Source organism: Hypanus sabinus, chromosome 28, assembly GCF_030144855.1.
Source record: "Hypanus sabinus isolate sHypSab1 chromosome 28, sHypSab1.hap1, whole genome shotgun sequence".
NCBI lineage: Eukaryota > Metazoa > Chordata > Chondrichthyes > Myliobatiformes > Dasyatidae > Hypanus > Hypanus sabinus.
In genome coordinates this window covers 29,007,411-29,026,354 of record NC_082733.1, presented here as the reverse complement: position 1 = coordinate 29,026,354, position 18,944 = coordinate 29,007,411, and the positions used below count along the sequence as shown (strand labels likewise).

The 18,944-nt window shown below is 36.7% G+C and overlaps 1 protein-coding gene across 5 annotated transcripts in view; it reads right to left on the bottom strand.

Annotated features, from left to right (window-relative positions):
- Window positions 1-18,944, bottom strand: part of igdcc4 (immunoglobulin superfamily, DCC subclass, member 4) — a 151,146-nt gene that overhangs the window by 110,355 nt on the left and 21,847 nt on the right. For all 5 annotated transcript variants that reach the window (XM_059952837.1, XM_059952834.1, XM_059952835.1 and 2 more), the window contains one exon: window positions 5,632-5,946. In XM_059952837.1, the coding sequence (XP_059808820.1) occupies window positions 5,632-5,946 (315 nt within the window). The remainder of the gene's footprint in view (window positions 1-5,631; window positions 5,947-18,944) is intronic.

Here is an 18,944-nt window from a genome sequence, read left to right as displayed (position 1 = left end):
GGCAAACTACCATTCGTAATAGTAATCACTAATTACTATTACAAAGATAGCTGCTGTGGTTTTCTGTGGATGTAGGTATAAAGATTAATGTGCACCACTGTCAATCATACTGTTCCCTCTTCTACTTCCTGGAAAAGTTAATTTCTTAATTATACACCTATTGTTACTTTCATCTTTTTATTCCTGCTCTTCTAACTGAGACAGTAAACTACAAATCGTCTATTTTATAACGTGATTGTGTGATTTAATGTCAAAATTCAAGAGATCATACTGCTTCTTTTTTCTCAGCTCATCCAGCATTTCCTCTATGACTTATAGTTGCAAGGCACAATCATCAGGTAACGATGACGATTTCCTTCTTATGTGATTGCAGTGAAGTCTTAAACAAAACCGCTCCCACCTAATCCATGTAAGACAGTAAGTTAAATATATGACATTCAATCAAGTTTGTTGCTCCAAAAAGCTCCATCTTGACTCAAGAGGTTAAGATCCAAAGTAGCTGCTTTGGTGAAGTGCCTCCTTTCCACGCACATGATCCAGGCCTTCCTGTATACCGTCAAGTTTACATTTACAGAATCACTTAAAAATTATTTTATTGGTTACAAAGCACTTTTAGATGTTTGTATATCAGCAAAAACACAGAGAGACACAGAAACAAACTTTGAATACAACTAAGAAAGAACAAAAAGATTACTGAATAAAGGTTTTTAAACTTCTGATACAAAAATGGTGCAATGGTATCAAAACATGACCCTAATTCCCCCATCACTGTCCAAAGACCAACCATTTAATATTCTTGGAAAGACAGTACAAGAAAAGTCAAGAAAGCAAAAAAAAAATGGACAGTGTGACAGTAATTATTAAAGAAGATATTAAAATACTGGGGAGAAATGTTCTTGAGGGGTCAATAAGAGAAAACATTTCAGTTATTTAAACAAGCTGCATTACAAGTTGTGTGAAAGAGAAGAAACCTGCAAGGATTTTCAGCGATGTACAACTGCTAGGAGAAGCATCAATTACCCTAATATTGATGGGAATATTGTCTGAATAATGCATGGCAGGTGAAAACAAATAGGGACCAGGCTGAATATTATAAGCTGAGAAGAGAAGTAAAGGGAAAAATAGGATAGGGAAAGAAAAACAATGAAAATAGAATGCCTGTTAACATAGAAGGAAGCCCAAAGCCTTCTACCTAGGCATATATTATAAGAACGTAAGAAAACGGGTCAATTCCAATGATAATATATTTTAGGAAGAATGCAAATATCCCTATGCCATAGGAAAGATTATCTTGAGGAATTTCAGTTACAAAACAGCGTTGATGAAGCTGCAGTTGTTTGTTTCAGTGTAAAGGTATTTTAGAGTAGATCTGATAGAGCTATACAAGAGCATGACAGGTTTAAATAGGGGAAGCTGTTATAATTAGTGGATTCTTCAATGGACCAATGGAATAGATTTGAAGACATGAATTAAAAAAATACAGGGGTGGAAGAGGGAAGGAATGTTGTAAAAAAGCTGCAATTTTGTGCACAGCATGGTGATGAACCACAACCACCTCTAATAAGAGCTGCAGAAACAGCCACTGAGTGATTTTAAAGGGAATTGGAAAGGAACTGAGCAAATGTAATCTGCAGGGTTTAGGGTGAAAGTGGCCGAAATAGGATGAACTGTAACAAATGACATAATACTGAGTCAACTGGCTAGCTCCTATGCCATAATTGTTTTCATTCTTTGGACTTACTCAATTTGCCATCCCATTGCAACCCATAGCCAGCAAGAAATCTAGCAATCAAAATAAAATGCATCAGTAAAGGAAAGAATTCAATGAAATAGAAAGATGGAAACACTCAGCAGGTCAGGAAAGATGCAGTATGATATGCAGAATGTTTCCAGAACTTCATGTTTCTATTTCAGGTTTCTAGCATCTTCAAGGACTTTATGAATTATTTTAAATAATTGAATTAAGACTATGTTTAGACTATTAGATACAGAAGAAATTTAAGTTAACCGGCCCATGAAGGCTGCTTAGCCATTTGATCATGGATTCATCCCTCTCCACCCCATAATTTTGTACACCCTCACTAATCAAGAACATATCAACTTCTTACACAAGGTTTAAGAGGGCTTTATGGCATATTCCTGTTCAATAATTCTTTCTGCTGCAATTCTTTGCCAAAGATGGCTGTGGATGCCATGTATATTTAAAGCAGAGGTTGGTAAGCTCTTGATTAGTGAGGGCATCGGAAGTTATGGGGAGAAGGCTGGAGAATGGGGTTGAGAAGGATAATAAATCAGACATGAATGAAAGGCAGAGCAAATTTGACTGACTGAATGGCCTAATTCTGCTGCTGTATCTTCCAATTTTAAATATACCCAGCAACTTGGTCTCCACAGACATCTAAAATATACAAATAATGATATTCTCTGACTATGACAGATCATGTCATTCCAATGTGAAACCGTCTAAGGCCTGATGTAAAGTAGAAAATCTAATCTTAATTGTTCAGGAGATAGTCTTGCAGCTAAGAAATTCTTTGCTATCCAATAATAAACTGGGGGGGGGGGATTTTTTTTTAATCATATGGCTTTTCTGTGATTTATGAGTCAGCATGAACAGAGGGCCAAATGGTCTTACCTGGATAAGAAAAACTGTTAAGGGCATGCTCCAAAAACTTGGAAGTATGAGGGGGAGGCATAAAAACATATTCATATATTCTGATACATGATGTTCACTTGAATGCAAGTCATTCTTCCCACGCGATGCTCCCTTTCATTTGCCTTCAATATATCATCCTATATTACAAACAAGACAAAATCTGCAGATGTTGGAAATCCAAACAACACACACAAAATGCTGAAGGAACCAGCAGGCCAGGCAGCATCTATGGAAGCGAGTACAGTAGACATTTCGGGCCAAGACCCTTCAGCAGAAGAAAAAACATGATCTCCCAGCGGCCACCCATTTTGATTCCACCTCCCATTCCCATTCCAACGTCTATCCATGGCCTCCCCTACAATCACAATGAGGCCACACTCATGCTGGAGGAACAACACCTTATATTCCGACTGGGTAGCCTCCAACCTGATGGCATGAACATTGATTTCTTGAACTTCTGGTATTGTTCCCCCTCACCATTCCCCATCACCTTTTCCCTCTCTCACCTTATCTCCTTCCATCATCTCCCTCTGGTGCTCCTCCCCTCTTTTCTTTCTTCAATGGCCTTCTGTCCTCTTCTATTAGATTCCCCCTTCTCTAGCCCTGTATCTCTTTCAGCAGTCAATTTCCCAGCTCTTTACTTCATCTCTCCCCCTCTTGGTTTCACCTATGACTTGTGTTTCTCCCTTTCAGACCCCACTTGGAGTACTGTGTTCAGTTCTCGTCGCCTCACTACAGGAAGGATGTGGATACTATAGAGAGAGTGCAGAGGAGATTTACAAAATGTTGCCTGGATTGGAGGGCATACCTCAAGAGAATAGGTTGAGTGAAATTGGCCTTTTTCCTTGTAGTGATAGAGGATGAGAGGTGAACTGATAGAGGTGTACAAGAAGATGTGAAACATTGATCATGTGGATAGCCAAAGGTTTTTTCCCAGGGCTGAAATGGCTAACACAAGGGGGCATAGTTTTAAGGTGCTTGGAAATAGGAACCGAGGTCCTGTCAGGGGTAAGTTTCTTCACACAGAGTGGTGGGTGCATGGAACACACTGCTGGGGGCGGTGGTGGAACCAGAAGCAATAGGGTCTTTTAAGACCCCCTTAGATAGGCACATAGAGCTTTTAAAAAAAGAGGGCTATGTACTAGGGAAATTCTAGGCAGTTTCTGGAGTAGGTTACACAGTCGGCACAACTTTGTGGGCTAAAGGGCCCATTATGTGCTGTAAATTTCTATGTTCTAATCCACAAAGTCCAATTTAAAGCCTCTAACATTATATGTTGAAGTATTGGTTGATGCATGGGAACGTCCAATAATATTCAGCAAAGTGGCTATACAATTTATAAACCTAAATAAATGTTCTTCTTAAATCGTGTCTAAAATACAACAATTAAAAAGCAGGTACAGTATATTAAAATTCATACAGGTAACTTCCACATGGCAGGTGGGATTGTATTCTTAGAAATCTGTCCATATTATGACTTTTACAAAGCAAAACCATGTCATCTCAGCAAATGTCAAGAAATTTTGTGTTGATTTATTTTTTTTCCTCCCACAGAAATTCTAAGAGAGCACATGGTATTCTGTATCTCACAATTTTAGGTGGTAATTTGTGTAACCCAAAAAGGTCATAAAGTGGGGTCATCTGTAATACAAATAACAAAGCAACGCATATAAAATGCTGGAGAAACTCAGCAGGCCAGGCAACATCTATGGAAATGTCTACTGTACTCTTTTCCATAGATGCTGCCTGGCCTGCTGAGTCCCTCCAGCATTTTGTGTGTGTTGTTTGGATTTCCAGCATTTGCAGATTTCCTCGTTTGTGATTGGATTACAAACATAGTAGGTTTTACAAGTATGTAAACAGTATGGCAACTATGAAGATTAGAATGTCAATTAAAATGACCTAGTCAAAGACTTTTCACTCTCCTGGGAAATATGACATGAAATTTCCAAGATAAAAAAAAATTCTAATTTACAGCATCACCAACTATCCAGAATACTTGGAATATTGTTTGAAAGCTGTTTTCCAAATGTCAGCAATATTCTCTTATGTGCCTGCTATAACCCAGTAAATGTTGCAGTGAGCATCTCCAGCAACATAGACACAACATATACATTAATAAAACAGAATCATTACTCAATTAGTAGTTAAACTTATGCAACCAATTTATGCAGAACAACACATACAAAATGCTAGAGGAACTCAACAGCCCAGGCAGCAGCCATGGAAAAGAGTGAGCAGTTGACTTTTCAGGACGTGCTCCATCATCAGGACTGGAAAGAGAGAGAAGACAGGGTAAGAAGATGGAGGTAGGGGAGGAAGAAGTACAAGGTGGTAGTTGATAGGTGAAATCAGAAGGGGGGTGAAGTAAAGAGCTGGGGAGTTGATTGATAAAAAAGATAAAGGGCTGAAGAAGGGGGAATCTGATTGGAGAGGATAGAAAACCATTGAAGAAAGGGAAGGAGGAGGAGCACTAGAGGGAGGTGATGGGCAGGTAAGGAGATATGGTGAGAGAGGTAAACAGGAATGGGGAATGTTGAAGGGGGAGGACACAATTACCAGAAGAGAGAAATTGATGTTCATGCCATCAGGTGTTGGAAGCCAATGTTCATGCCATCAGGCTTTGAAATACAAGGTGTTACTCCTCCAAACTGAATACGACCCTCTCCTTCACCCTCTCCTGGTTTCACCCATCATCTACTACCTTGTACATCTTCTTCCCCTCCCCTAGCTTCTTACTCTGACTTCTCCTTCTTCTTTCTAGTCCTGATAAAGGGTTTCAGCCCGAAATGTTGACATTCTACTCTTTTTCCATAGATGCTGCCTCGCTTGTTGAGTTCCTCCAGCATTTTGTTTGTGTTGCTTTGGATTTCCATCATCTACAGATTTTCTCATGTTTGTGATACAATGTATGCAGAAATCATAATGGAGTGTGTTCTCTTAAAAGTCATTAAAATTACTGTACAGCTACTTACTGGAGAATCTGATCAAAGCAGTCCTACTAGTTATGGCCCCAAATGAATTTTCCGACATGCAGGTGTAACTCCTATCATTGTTGCCTCCATCTTGATTCACAGAGGACCTTGATACCTCTGAGATGTATAGTGATCCATTGGGAATCACATGGTGGTGTTCTTGATCCACAACAGGAATTCCATCTTCCTTCCATGTAATATTGGCAGGCTGGTCAACAGCAGGCAGGTTGCAATCTAACACCACAGACTGGTTAAGTTGCAGAATCACCTCCATAGGGCCAACACTGCAGCTTAGCTCCAGAGAGTCCACTTTGTCTGGATTAAAAAAGTGAAAAGGTAACCACATTAGAAAGTGAAAACATTCCAAAAGTACACTTATTGTCATTCCAAATTAACATTATGCCGCTAATTTAGTTCAAATCAAATTCACGTTCTTTAATACAATTCAATATTCCACCTTATTTAAAATAAAATTCATCAGCATGAAGCCAGGCTTTTGCAGAATTAAATTAATTGCAACTTGCTGTTCGCAGCCAATTAGTAACGTATATTATTGGTAGTTACTTATCCTGCAATTTGATTGGAAAAAACGGAACTAGACTTCATTTGCTGGTTCCTATAAAATCAGTATGCTGCAGCAAACATCAGTTAATCAGAAAGAGTCAATATACAACCATGGCTACATTTCCCACCAAAAGCTATGTTGAAAGTTAAGCAATCGTTCACCATTTTTTTTCTCTCTGTTGGAAATTTCCAAAAATTCTTCATTTATTTCAAATTTCTAGCTTCTGCAGTACTTTTGTTGTATGCATTATCTTAGAATACTCTAGTGTGTAAAAAAAACACAACATAGAATTTTCTTCTCACTCTTCCCAATGTCACAAACTATCTCAGATTCACAGCACACTTTTGCAATATCAGCTTTTATCCATTTACTGTAAGGTCCAAAACAAGCCCGGTTTTCTCCGTATTTATTTTTCCATCTATGCTATACAGAGCCAATTGATCACCACTCAGCACTTCCCTCATGTTAAAATTGGATACTCAACAAAATGGGCATAAAGCCTGCCAATACTGTACACCAGAGACAAAATCCCACTACAGTAATGTTGACCTGCTTCACAGCATATTTTCATTAATGCATTCCCTAAACCATACTTTAGTCATAACAGTCTCCTAAATTAAACATTGCATGTAAGATTTGATCTTGAAATTGTTATGTGAAAAAAAGCACTGTTCATGCAATTTTCCCTTAAATACAGACAAAATCAATCCCCTATTGAAAATGCATCCATCAAGTGTTCAGTATAGGTTCCACTCCCTATGAGTTTGAAATCCAGTTCAGCATAATTAGCTGAGCTCAGATTAATTAGTCAATGGCTGATTGACTAATTGAAGTTTAAACATAAAGCAGGACTTGGCTGAATTCTACTGTTTTTTTTAAATCAAATAATGCCGTGATACATTATACTGGAAGCAATCAAATTAAGCAGGTAGTCAATTACTGTACCATTCATGAAAACGGCATTTCACATGACACAGTTCTACAATAGTTAAGCGGTGAAATAATCATCTGCAAACAGGTTCAGCCAATTACCTGAGATTTGCACAGCACTGAATGAAACAATCAAATATTTCTATTCTATAATAAAACTGGGCATTATTTTCTGAATGTATATTGGGTTAACATGACAGTTTTGTGAACTATTAATATGTGGAATATATTTTGGCAGCAGTATGCAGAAAGTTTGCTGCTGCTGTGGTGAACAGTTGCATGAGGAAATTATCCCTCGTAGACTATGGCTTTTGACATTTTTATATATTGTTACTACTCAGCAAACAGAATTACTGCACCAGTTTCATGACAACCAATTTATTTGCCCAAAAAACATTTTAGTTCAAGTCTGTGACAATAATATCAAATTCAACAACTGGTTGGCAGTTATTCGAATATTTTATTAGAAAAATACAGAATGCATAAATTGCAATCTACACTAATCAAATCTAGGTCCTCCTATTCAATAAATTAATAGAAATAAGAATATAGTTGGATACAGAAAAGGTAATTATGGAGCCTATTAGCCTGTGTGAATACTGTAAATCAGCAATCCATTTATTCTTTCCTTTTACCTATTTCAATCTCTGGTTACTTAAGATAATAGCATTACCAAAACTATCAAACATTATGAAGACTGCAGAATAAAGATCTCAAACTGAAGCCTAATTACTTGCAGCGATACAAAGAACCCTGGTTTAAAAAACATCTGACCAACCCAAAAAATTAACTTGCCTGATAGGTTGTGAACTACAAAGATTAGGTTTCATGCAATCGAATTGAAAAGCAAAACGAAATTTAAGGTATATAAAAAAAAGACAAAATCATGCCAATCAAATATGATCCCAAGTACAAAAAAATACCAGAAAGCTGAAATAACAAAATATATTTAAAACAATTTTCATCTCATAATACAAGAATTAATTTCATGTACTAAGGTAATTAAGATACACTAAATATAATGAAGAAGCACAGAGTTTATATGCGTTACACAAGATACAAGAAAGGTAAAAAAATAATTCATGCAGTTGCTCTCAATATATTATCTTACCCATCTTCCTTAAAACAGAAGAAAGAAAAATATTTTTCAAGATAGGTGATCTTGCTCATTAGGGGGACAAATAAAGAACAATACCAAGTAATTAAACATAGAAAATATACATTTCATCGTTAGGCCTGAAGTTGGCTCTCTCAGATGAGACAGCAAAGATGAAGGAAAAAAATTTAGAAGTCTGTCACAGCTTCTCTCAGCAGGTGAAATGTCTACTTGGAAAAATTTTTTAAAGAATTTTTTTTTAATTTACTGTGGTTATCCTTTGGAATAGATTAATTTGTTGTTATTTTTATATCCAAAATGTGAAATGATACATTTTGGTAAAAAATGAGTGATAATTATACTAACTAGAAGCAGTCTCAGTGATGCAGAAGATCCGGGATATGGTCATTAAACATTAGAAGGCTTCAGCTTTGAAACAGTTGCAAATTTTAAAAAAAGAACTCAAGTTCTCTTGAGATGTACAAAACATAAATGAAAAAGGAAACAATGAACCAAAATACAACTAGTTAATATGTCCAGTCCACATTATTGAAAAAATAATACAGGAAACACAAAGTATGAACACTATAATTAAAATGAAAATGGCATTGGTTTATTAATGATATTGGTATACCAAGATAGAATAATACAAAATTCTAAAATAATAAAACTGCAAAGAAGTGGAGTGAAATACTATTTTATTAAGAATGGGTGATCACAGGTTAAAGATTTGGATTTGAAGGCAAGGGCATCAACTGTAGAAGAGCACTGATCAACTGTTAAGTTCACATGGCTGACAATATGTCCACAGAGTAAGTGGGGGAATACCAGAGAAGCAATTTAAAGAACATGGAAACTGGGTAGATAAACGTAGTGCGCAAAGATTCATCCATATGTCTACATTTTAACCCCTATTATTATAAAGGATGTCTTCTTCAGTAAGATACTTGCTAGAGAAAGCTTACTGAAGTAGTTTCATAACTGAGGGTTGAGAGAATCATGAAGCAACTGGAAAGTATTACTTTCTATTTGGACATAAGTAGTCAGTCTCAGTGGATTAACTCAACTAATTTGACAAATATTATGAACCTCGTGGAAAGATGGCTACTAGTTAAACCACTTCTATTTCAATGTACACTTACAGTACATCAAAAACAAATGAGAAGTATATTTCTAAAGAACACTGAAGTGTTACAAATTTCATGCTGATCCGATTTCTGACAACGCTAAAGCAATGACCTACATACCATTTTTAAAACAACTGATTGCTGAAGCATGATGAGTAAAGCAATGGCGTGATTTAGTGAAAAGCTTAGCCTAACCAACTCGGAATGTGAAAGCAGTTAAACAACATGGCACAATAGTTAAATGTAGTGTAATTCTGTTACGCAAATATCTTAGAGAAGCAAAACCAATGCAAATATCTGAGTTCTTCAGGCCTCCAGATTTGGTGGTAAATACAGAATATTAAGCCACACACAGAACATAAAGTTCCAGAACACAGCCAAAGACATACATCATGGGTAAATGTAATATATTCAAATTCAATTTATACGCAAATGGTCTAAATCATATTTCAAAAACGTGTTTCAGTGTGAAGAACTTGTGGCAAATATTGGAAAACGTCCCAGCACACTATTTTACTAACATGTAAATGTGGCTCTGTTGATCAACTGACAAGTTTTGGACTTCAAATTAAAATGTATTTACTTGAAGTTCTTTTAAAGGACTAAACATCTAACACTGCATTGGCTAGCAATTAAATTACAGAAATATAAATGCATACAGGTCATTTCAGTATTCTTAATCAGTGAGTGGACTTATCAGCAAATCATCCATTGGGGCACCACATCAGCGTAGTGCTTAGCACGACCTGATTACATCTCGGGACATAAGAGTTCGGAATTCAATCCTGATGACCTCCGTAACGAGTCTCTGTATGTCGCCCCACGGAATGCATGAGTTTTCTCTGGGTGCTTCAGTTTCCTCCTATAGTCTAAAGACATACTGGGTAGGTTAACTGGTCACTGTATAAATTAATTATCCCATGATAAAGTTAGGGTTAAATTGGGGCTGTCAGGGGTTGCTGGGCAGTGTGGATCAAAGGGCCAGAAGAATCTATTTCGCACAATATCTCTAAATAAAATAATAAAAATAAATCAATGAAGGGGGTTGGTGGGATGAGGGTAGGGTCATGGATTTCCCTTGCATTTTGGAGTGAACTATTCCATATCCCCTACTAAAGACAATGGTCATTGGTTCCATCTGCAAAGATAATAAAGCATTCATTATATAGGCTGCCCCTAAGTAACAAAAAGGTCCCACTAGTAAATTTTGTCTATAAGTTATAAAATACATAAATCCTTCCATAACTTTACAGTATTGTCGTGAAATGCACATGAATTTCATCAGAAAAATGACTAAAAGTAGAGAGACAAAGGGAACTAGTTCTGATCATAGGAATGGAAGTTCATATTGTATGGTACTTCTGATTTTAATAATATTATGCAAACTCATTCGTATGTAGGGGTGTCCAAAGTTGGGTGTTCATAATCGGAGAAGGACTGCATATATGTTGAGCACTTAAGTAAACAAAGCTCAGCTGCACTGACTGGCCCAATTTCCACATGATGAAAAAAAAGAACCTGAAACTGGCTTGGTAATTGGAGGCAGAAAGTAATGATTAAGAGCTGTTTTCTCAATTGGAAGCATGTGACCAGTGGTGAAAAACAGACATTATTGCTGGAACTTTTGCAGAATGTTTTATATGCATATATATTAACCATCCAAATGGGAGTGCAAGAGGAACAACTCGCAAGTTTGCAGAAGATGTAAAAATTGATGTTGCTGTGCAGAGTAAGGAAGGTAGAATTATATTGATCAGCTGATAAGATGAGCAGGAAAAAAAAAACAGCAGGCAGGATATCATCCAGAAAAATGTGAGGTATTACATTTTGGGAGCAGTAATATGGTCAAGAAATGAACAAAGGATGGGAGGACTCTTGGAACTGTTGAGGAACAGAGGGATCTTGATGTATGTATCCAAAGGTCCACAGGGAGATAAGACTGTTGAGAAGGCACGAGGAATAACTGCCTTCATTTCTTGAAGCACAGAATATAACAGGAGAAAGGCTACAGTATTTGCGTATAACACACAAGTTAAGCAGATGGAATATAATGTGCAATTCTAGCTGACACATGACAATAAGGATGTGATTTGCATTGGAGAGAGTGCAAGAGAGATTTAGCAGGATGGTGCAGTTCACCTTCATGAGAAGGCAATGGATAATCTGGGGTTTTTCCTTAGAGTGGAGAAGGTTGACATGCGAAAGGTGACCTAACTAAGGTCAACAAAATTATGAAGAACACAGAAAGGGTGCAGAGTGAGAAACTTTTTCCTTTAGCAAGTATTTTTGATCAGAGGAAATAGATTTAAGGTAAGGAGTAGGAGATTTGGAAGGATTTGAGAAAGAACTTTTCTACCAAGAGGGTGGTACTGATGATATGAAGAAACATCGAGAGGGAGGTAGTGTTCAGGAATTAAGGAAGCTGTAGAAAAACTTAAGACAGATTAGGAAAATGGGCTAAGAAGTGGCAGATGGATTACAGTGTCAAGAAGTATATAGTCATGCACTTTGGTAGAAGGAACAACAGAGTAGACTATTTTCTAAACAGGCAGAAAATTCAAAAATCTGAGTTGCAAAGTGACTTGGGAGTCCTCATGCAGGATTCCCTAAAGGCTAACTTGCAAGTTGAGTCAGCGGTGAGGAAGGCAAATGTAAAGTTCGCATTCATTTCAAGAAGACTAGAAAATAAAAGCAAGGATGTAATGCTGAAGCTTTATAAGGCATTCATGAGGCCTCACAGAGTATTGTGAGCAGTTATCTATGAAAGGATGTGCTATTATTTGAGAGGGTTCAGAGGAGATTCGTGCAAATACTTCCATGAATAAAAGGGTCATAATATGAGGAGCATTTGATGGCTCCGGGCTTGTACTTAGAAGAATGATGGGGCATCTCATTCAAACCTATTGAATATTGAAAGGCCAAGATAAGAGTGGAAGTGGAGAGGATGTTTCCTACAGTGGGGGAGTCTAGGACCAGAGAGTACAACCTCAGAATGGAGATAAGGAGGAATTTCTTTAGCCAAAGGGTGCTGAATCTATGGAATTCATTGCCACAGGTGGCTATGGAGGCCATGTTATTGGGTGTATTTAAAGCAGAGGTTGATAGGTTCTTGATTAGTCAGGGTGTGAAAGATTATAAGGCAGGAGATTGGGGCTGCAAGGGAAAATGGATCAGGCATGATTAAATTGTGGAGCAGACTCACTGGACCAAATGGCCTAATTCTGCTCCAATCTCTTATGGTTGAAACCTAGAACTTATTGCCTTGATAAATATTTACATGAGTACATGGAAGACCACGGTAAAGGCAGCTGCAGGCCAATCAGTGAAATATAGCATTAGTAAGGATAGAAACCAGATGGCTGGCACAGACACAATGGGCTAAGGGCCTGTATCCATACTGGATGACTCAATTAATGCCACATTATCCTTGCACGGTGCATATATAATTTATTTTGTCCAATATTTTGTCAACATTCGTTATTATTCTATCTTTTTAGTTAACTTACTTGGTTCTGGCAGAAAAATCTAAATTAGAAGCTTATTTTTTGCCATCTATACTCAAAAATACTGAACCAAGTATTTCTAATCACCATCTTGTATATTTGCAATATAATAAAGGGATACTCGCATAAGTTTCACAATGGCACTGACTGAAAGCATCGAATTATTCAGCTCTTATACCTAAAATCTGAATTATTAGCAAAACAAAATTGTGCTAAAGGTAAGTTCAAACAGTATATTGCCAATTCTTTTTTTTTGCTTGTTCGTTTCTTTCACCCCAACATCATCTTAGGCAGTTTCTTGAGATTGATAATGATTTGTTTCCACTCTGATTAATTTTAAAATGACCGACTCAGATGGGAATTGCTGATATTTGCGCAAATGGGATAGAAGATGTTCAATTGGCTAAGTAGGTACTTGGTCTGTTAAATCATGCACTCCTTATGCCAATTAAACTTGGTTTTTGTGCATTCCCCCTGCACTAGCTCAATGTCTTCAATGCCATCACAAGTGCTCCCTCTCAACCTTAAACAGTGCACTCCTAGCAGTCAGCCAGGTCATTGTATTTTTTTTTAAAGAAGCTCAAAGGACCATTTTATTTTTTTCCCTGTCTGACTGGTAATCTGTTCTCAAAATGATGTGTTAGTTACAGGAGAAATGTTTGGCAAGTAAAATGGAATTAATGCTCAATGGAATTAACTATGCATAATAGGCTCTCAGTGCTGGGGATGTGGTCTGAGAGAAGAGACTAATGTTGATTTGTTTATCTTTGGATTTGGAGGACTTTGCAAAGACAGTGTTGGTGATGGTAGCTCTCCGACTTTTCATTGTTAAAACGTGGAACTTTTAACTTTCACCTGAGATTGCTTGCAGGACCTTGATTTAATGCCCTAATCCAGAAAAATAATGCAGCATGCCATCATTAAGTCTAGATTTTTCACCAAGTCTTGAACCCTGGCCTGATTTAGATGTATCACTAAATTAGCCACAATGCCTAGGGAAGAAAGATTTTAAAAGGTAATATTGATACTGTGGAAAGTGACACATTTTAAATTATGCTTAAATACACAGTGACAAGAAATTGGGAATATGGTGGTATTGAAGAGAAAAAAAGTCTTAGACATACTATTCTTCTTGCAATTATCATCACCTTGCATTTATATAAAGTTAACACAGCAACAGGAGCAGCTGAAATAAAATTAGTGTGTTTTATAGCTTCCATTTAGCTTTCTGCAGCTAATTTAGACTTTTGAAGTATTGTTGAGCTGCAGAGTCCCAACTCCATTAATGAGATCTGCAATTCCAAAAACCACATTACAGTTAACATTATTTACTGCTGCAATTTAGCATGATAGTCAAATTATCATGGTTGGAAACAATGATAACATCTTCAAACACATGACAAAATTAACAGACACCAGGTGATTTCAAGACCTTATTCTGCCTAACTTTAATTAGAGATAATAAAGTTATGAAACTTTTTAAGAGTTATTTTGCACCTTCATCAAGTTTGTTTTTCAGAATTATTTTAATCAAAGGCTTGTAAACACAAAGTTAAATCCAGCTATTTAAAAATAATCCTATTAAATTGTTAATTGCTACCTATAGAAAAACTGACTCCTTGGTTTTAGTATTTACTACTGTTTGCGAGCTTTGTGTAGCTGACTAGGAAATAGAACATTGATTAAAATTGGTATTTCAACCAAATGATTATATGGTACTGCAATTATAGATAATGAGTTACTTGAATTAGATTTTGACTAAAGAATGACTTAAGATCTGATGTTATAGACTTATACTAAATACAAAATATTTTAAAGATGTGAAACATGATCAAACCAAGTTACAAAAATAGAAAGACTAATACAAAACTAAAAATTGTTCACAGATTAAGGAAGAGTCATATCAGTTTTAAAGTATTTTCCAAATACACATTTTAAAAATGTTAACTTACACAACTAAATAATGAACTCAAGTACATAATTTAAATGGATCGCCTTAAAAATTTGCTAAACTGAAGGACAATTCAACATCAATAGCTGGGTTACAATTCAAATAACTCAGTTCACTTCAGTACTCAGAAATCAAAGTGGTAATTTCAAACCAGAAACAAGTCAATTGTAGTTTATTGCAACTGTTTTACTTTGAGATCTTTTGGTGAAACTTCATTTTATATGGCAACCTCAGGCACAGTATCTATTTATTTGGTACTTTAAAGGTACCCTGAGAAATACAGCAGTTATCAATGCTTATACATTGATGAACAAAAGGATTCAGAAAGTAGATGCAAAGATATTTCATTTCAACACTTTATCTAGCACCCCAATGGATTCCTGATGTGACCATTGATAGCAAGGTTGGCATTTAATACCATCCCTAAATGGCTTTGGTAGGCCTACCTTCTGCAGCCACTACAGTTCTTCCGATGAAGTTACCTGCACAATCTTGTTGGGTATGGAATTTCAGGGTTTAGCAACAACAAAAAAATGCACAATAGTATATTTCAAAAGTCATAAAAGGTGTGTGATTAGATAGTGTATGACTGGTGGATATGTCATCCTGGACTTTAGTGGTGTCAGAAGTCACAGATTAAAAGGAACTGTAACAGAAACCTTTGTAAATGTAGGCCCATTCCCCTGATTGATGGTGAGCTGTACTCATTTTAGCACGCTGCAACTACATCAGGTTGGCATCCGGTTTTTAGAAATGCTTATGCTGTTCAAGGCATGCCCTTCTGTATTCTTCACAGAGCCAGGGTTATACCAATAGCTTGATCATTCACTGTGGAATAAACCATATGTTATGCCATGAGATTACAAATTGTGGTGGTAAATTTCTGCTGTTGTTATTAGCCCCATGCCTCGTAATATCTTTTTCAGAGCTGTTAAAGATGTTCTGTATCCATTCCATATAGCAGAATTGTACTGCCACAAACATAGTTTTTTTTTAAACTTTTTTTGCATGTATCGTCATTTAAGGATGAATCAAATTCACAACAAATCACTTGGCTTTGCATATTTGGAATATTGTAATCAATTTTATTTTTCCTGCATTCACCGTAAAAATGATTTAGTAATGAATGAAAACTATTATTTCCGTAATCTGGATCAGAATAATGTTGCAAAAAAACAAAATCCAAATCTAAATAGATTTAAGATTATAGCAGAGGGCATATATTGTATGCCTAAAGATTAGTGATAATTCAGATAATCTTGACCCTTCCAATGATGTTAGCAACAATGAAACTGGGTGTCCAAAACATTGTTATGTGTGGACAGATAAGTTGGTTAAATTCATCTGAGTCATTTATTCCAAGTATAGATTTTGTCTTTTCAAATCTTTGTTTCGCCGAGAAAGGCATTTTATAAGTTACAATACCAATGTAAATTACTTCCTAATGTTTCCCAAAATAGGGAATGACACCTCTGGTCATACACTAAAAGTCAATAACACGTAAAAATCTATTACACTCTTCATCATCTAGTGACGTGTGCAAGTACTTGTTCTGGAACAATAATTCCTCACAGGCAGTAGCTGAGCTTATCAAACCAGAAAAAGGACACTTTCATAATGAATTCCATACCATAATCTACAGTGCCTTGAAAAAATATTCAGCCCCCACTATTTTCACATTTTACTGTCTCATTTTCCAAATTTAAAATACATTAAGTAGATTTTGAGCTAATCTACAAAACATTGTGCATCATATCAAATAAAAAGATATACCAAAAGTGTGAGGCTGAAAAAGTATTCATCCTCTTTGTAATTACTACACTAACTTCCCTAGGTGCAATCTTATCTTACCAACTCACCCAATTTGTTGATGTAGAAAATTGGAGGATCACCTATTTTCAATGAATTCATAAGAAAAAATACCCTGTCACACTGTAAGGTCTAACAGCATGGTAGATTTTCAACAGTCCAAACCAAAATGAAGACAAAAGAGCATTTGTCTTTCCATGAGCAAATTAGGAAAATGATAAAAAAGCATAAAGGGGAAGGCTACAAGACCATCTCAAAAGCACTGAACATACCTTGGAGCTCTGCAGTCCAGCATAAAAAAGAGGATATGAATCTACATCCATGTTGCCTAGGACAGGCTGCCTGCCCCTCTAAACTTAGTTGCTGAAGAAGAACAGCACCTGTAAGAGAGGTTACTGTAATACCAACAGTCACTCTGAGTACACATCACTCACTGCACGAGTCAGCGACTGCAACTGGTGATGGAGTTCATGGCTCCACAAACTCAAAGGGATTTACAGAAGGAAGAAGCACCGGCTTAAAAAATAAGTATATCCTTGCCCAAAAAGACTTTGCAAAGCGTAACTTAGAAGATACTGTACAGATGTGGAAGAAGGCTGAGGGGGGACTTGATAGAGGTATTTAAAATTATGAGGGGGATAGATAGAGTTGACGTGGATAGACTTTTTCCACTGAGAGTAGGGAAGTTTCAAACAAGAGGACATGAGTTGAGAGTTAGGGGGCAAAAGTTTAAGGGTAACACGAGGGGGAATTTCTTTACTCAGAGAGTGGTAGCTGTGTGGAACAAGCTTGCAATACAAGTGGTAGCGGCAGGTTCGGTATTGTCATTTAAAGTAAAATTGGATAGGTATATGGACAGGAAAGGAATGGAGGGTTATGGGCTGAGTGCGGGTCAGTGGGACTAGCTGAGAGTAAGCGTTCGGCACGGACTAGAAGGGCCGAGATGGCCTGTTTCCATGCTGTAATTGTTATATAGCTATAAGGTCTTGTGCTCCAATGAGACTAAAGTGGAACTCTTTGGACTCAGCACTAAGCTGTACATATGGCATAAATCTAATACTGTGCAATAGTCAGGTAAATCCAACCCTACTATAGTGGAGGTAACATCGTGCTGTAAGGATGGTTTTCAGCAGCACGGACTGGAAATCTAATCAGGATAAACAGGAAGATGAATGCTGCTAAATACAGAGAGATCCTGGATAAAAACCTGTTTGCCTCTGCTAAAAAGCTTAAACTGGAGAGGAAGTTTGTCTTTCAGCAGAACAACGACCCAAAACACACTGCCAGAGCATCCATGGAGTGGCTTCAAATTAAGAAAATTGATGTCCTTGAGTGGCCCAGTGAGTGTTTTGACCTCAACCCGATCAAGCATCTCTTGGCAAAACCTCAAGATTGCTGTCCACTGCCGCTCCCCAACTAATCTGGCACAGTGTGAGCAATTTTGCAAGGAGGAATGGACAAATCTTGCTCCATCACATTGTGCAAAGCTAACTGTCTCATCCAAAGACTATAGGCTGTAATAGCTAAGAGAAGTGGTTCAAATAAGTACTGAGCAAAGAGGGGTAAATACTTCTCAAGTGCTGACATTTCAGTTTTCAAATTTTTAGTTTTTCATGCTTAACAATCTTCCCTGCTTTTGGGGGCTCTATTGTGAAAAAAGGAAGCACAAATAAAAATTCTCAGATTGTTCAAAATCTCTGGTTGCAATACTCATGTATGTGTACAAGGGGCATAGGACTGAATACTTTTACAAGGCAATGTATATCAAGCACTGGAATTCTATAACCATACATGCTTATGTCCACTGCTTGAATGAATTTGCTGGAAAAAATTCTTTAATAAAGTTTGAGAAGCTCTCATGTAAGCCATAAATTTTAAGTTATACATCTCCAACAAACTCATTAACATAGATTTTTTTTTTACACAAGCAAACTGGAAATTCTAAGTGCAAAAATCAGGTTCAGCAATTGACAATGCAGAAGTCAAATAAGCTCTGGGTTTATCTAGTAATGAAATCAACTAACGTTCTATAGATAATAGCGCATCAATAGATGTTAGAATAACTGCAGTTGTAACTGTGAAATTTTGAGTATCACTTGTTTTTATATAAAAATAATCAAAGCACACAACCATTTTTTTTAAAGCTGCTTGTTCTTTAATCATTTTCATTCATGCCTTACTTCCTACATATATTTAAATCTACAACCCATGATGTCAGCATCAAAATGTACATCAAAGCAAAGTTTTCTTTTGAAAAGCTCTAACCACCTTCATTACCAAGTATTTAGCAGATTAAGTTTCCAGCATTTGACTGATCAGGACAACATGGCCC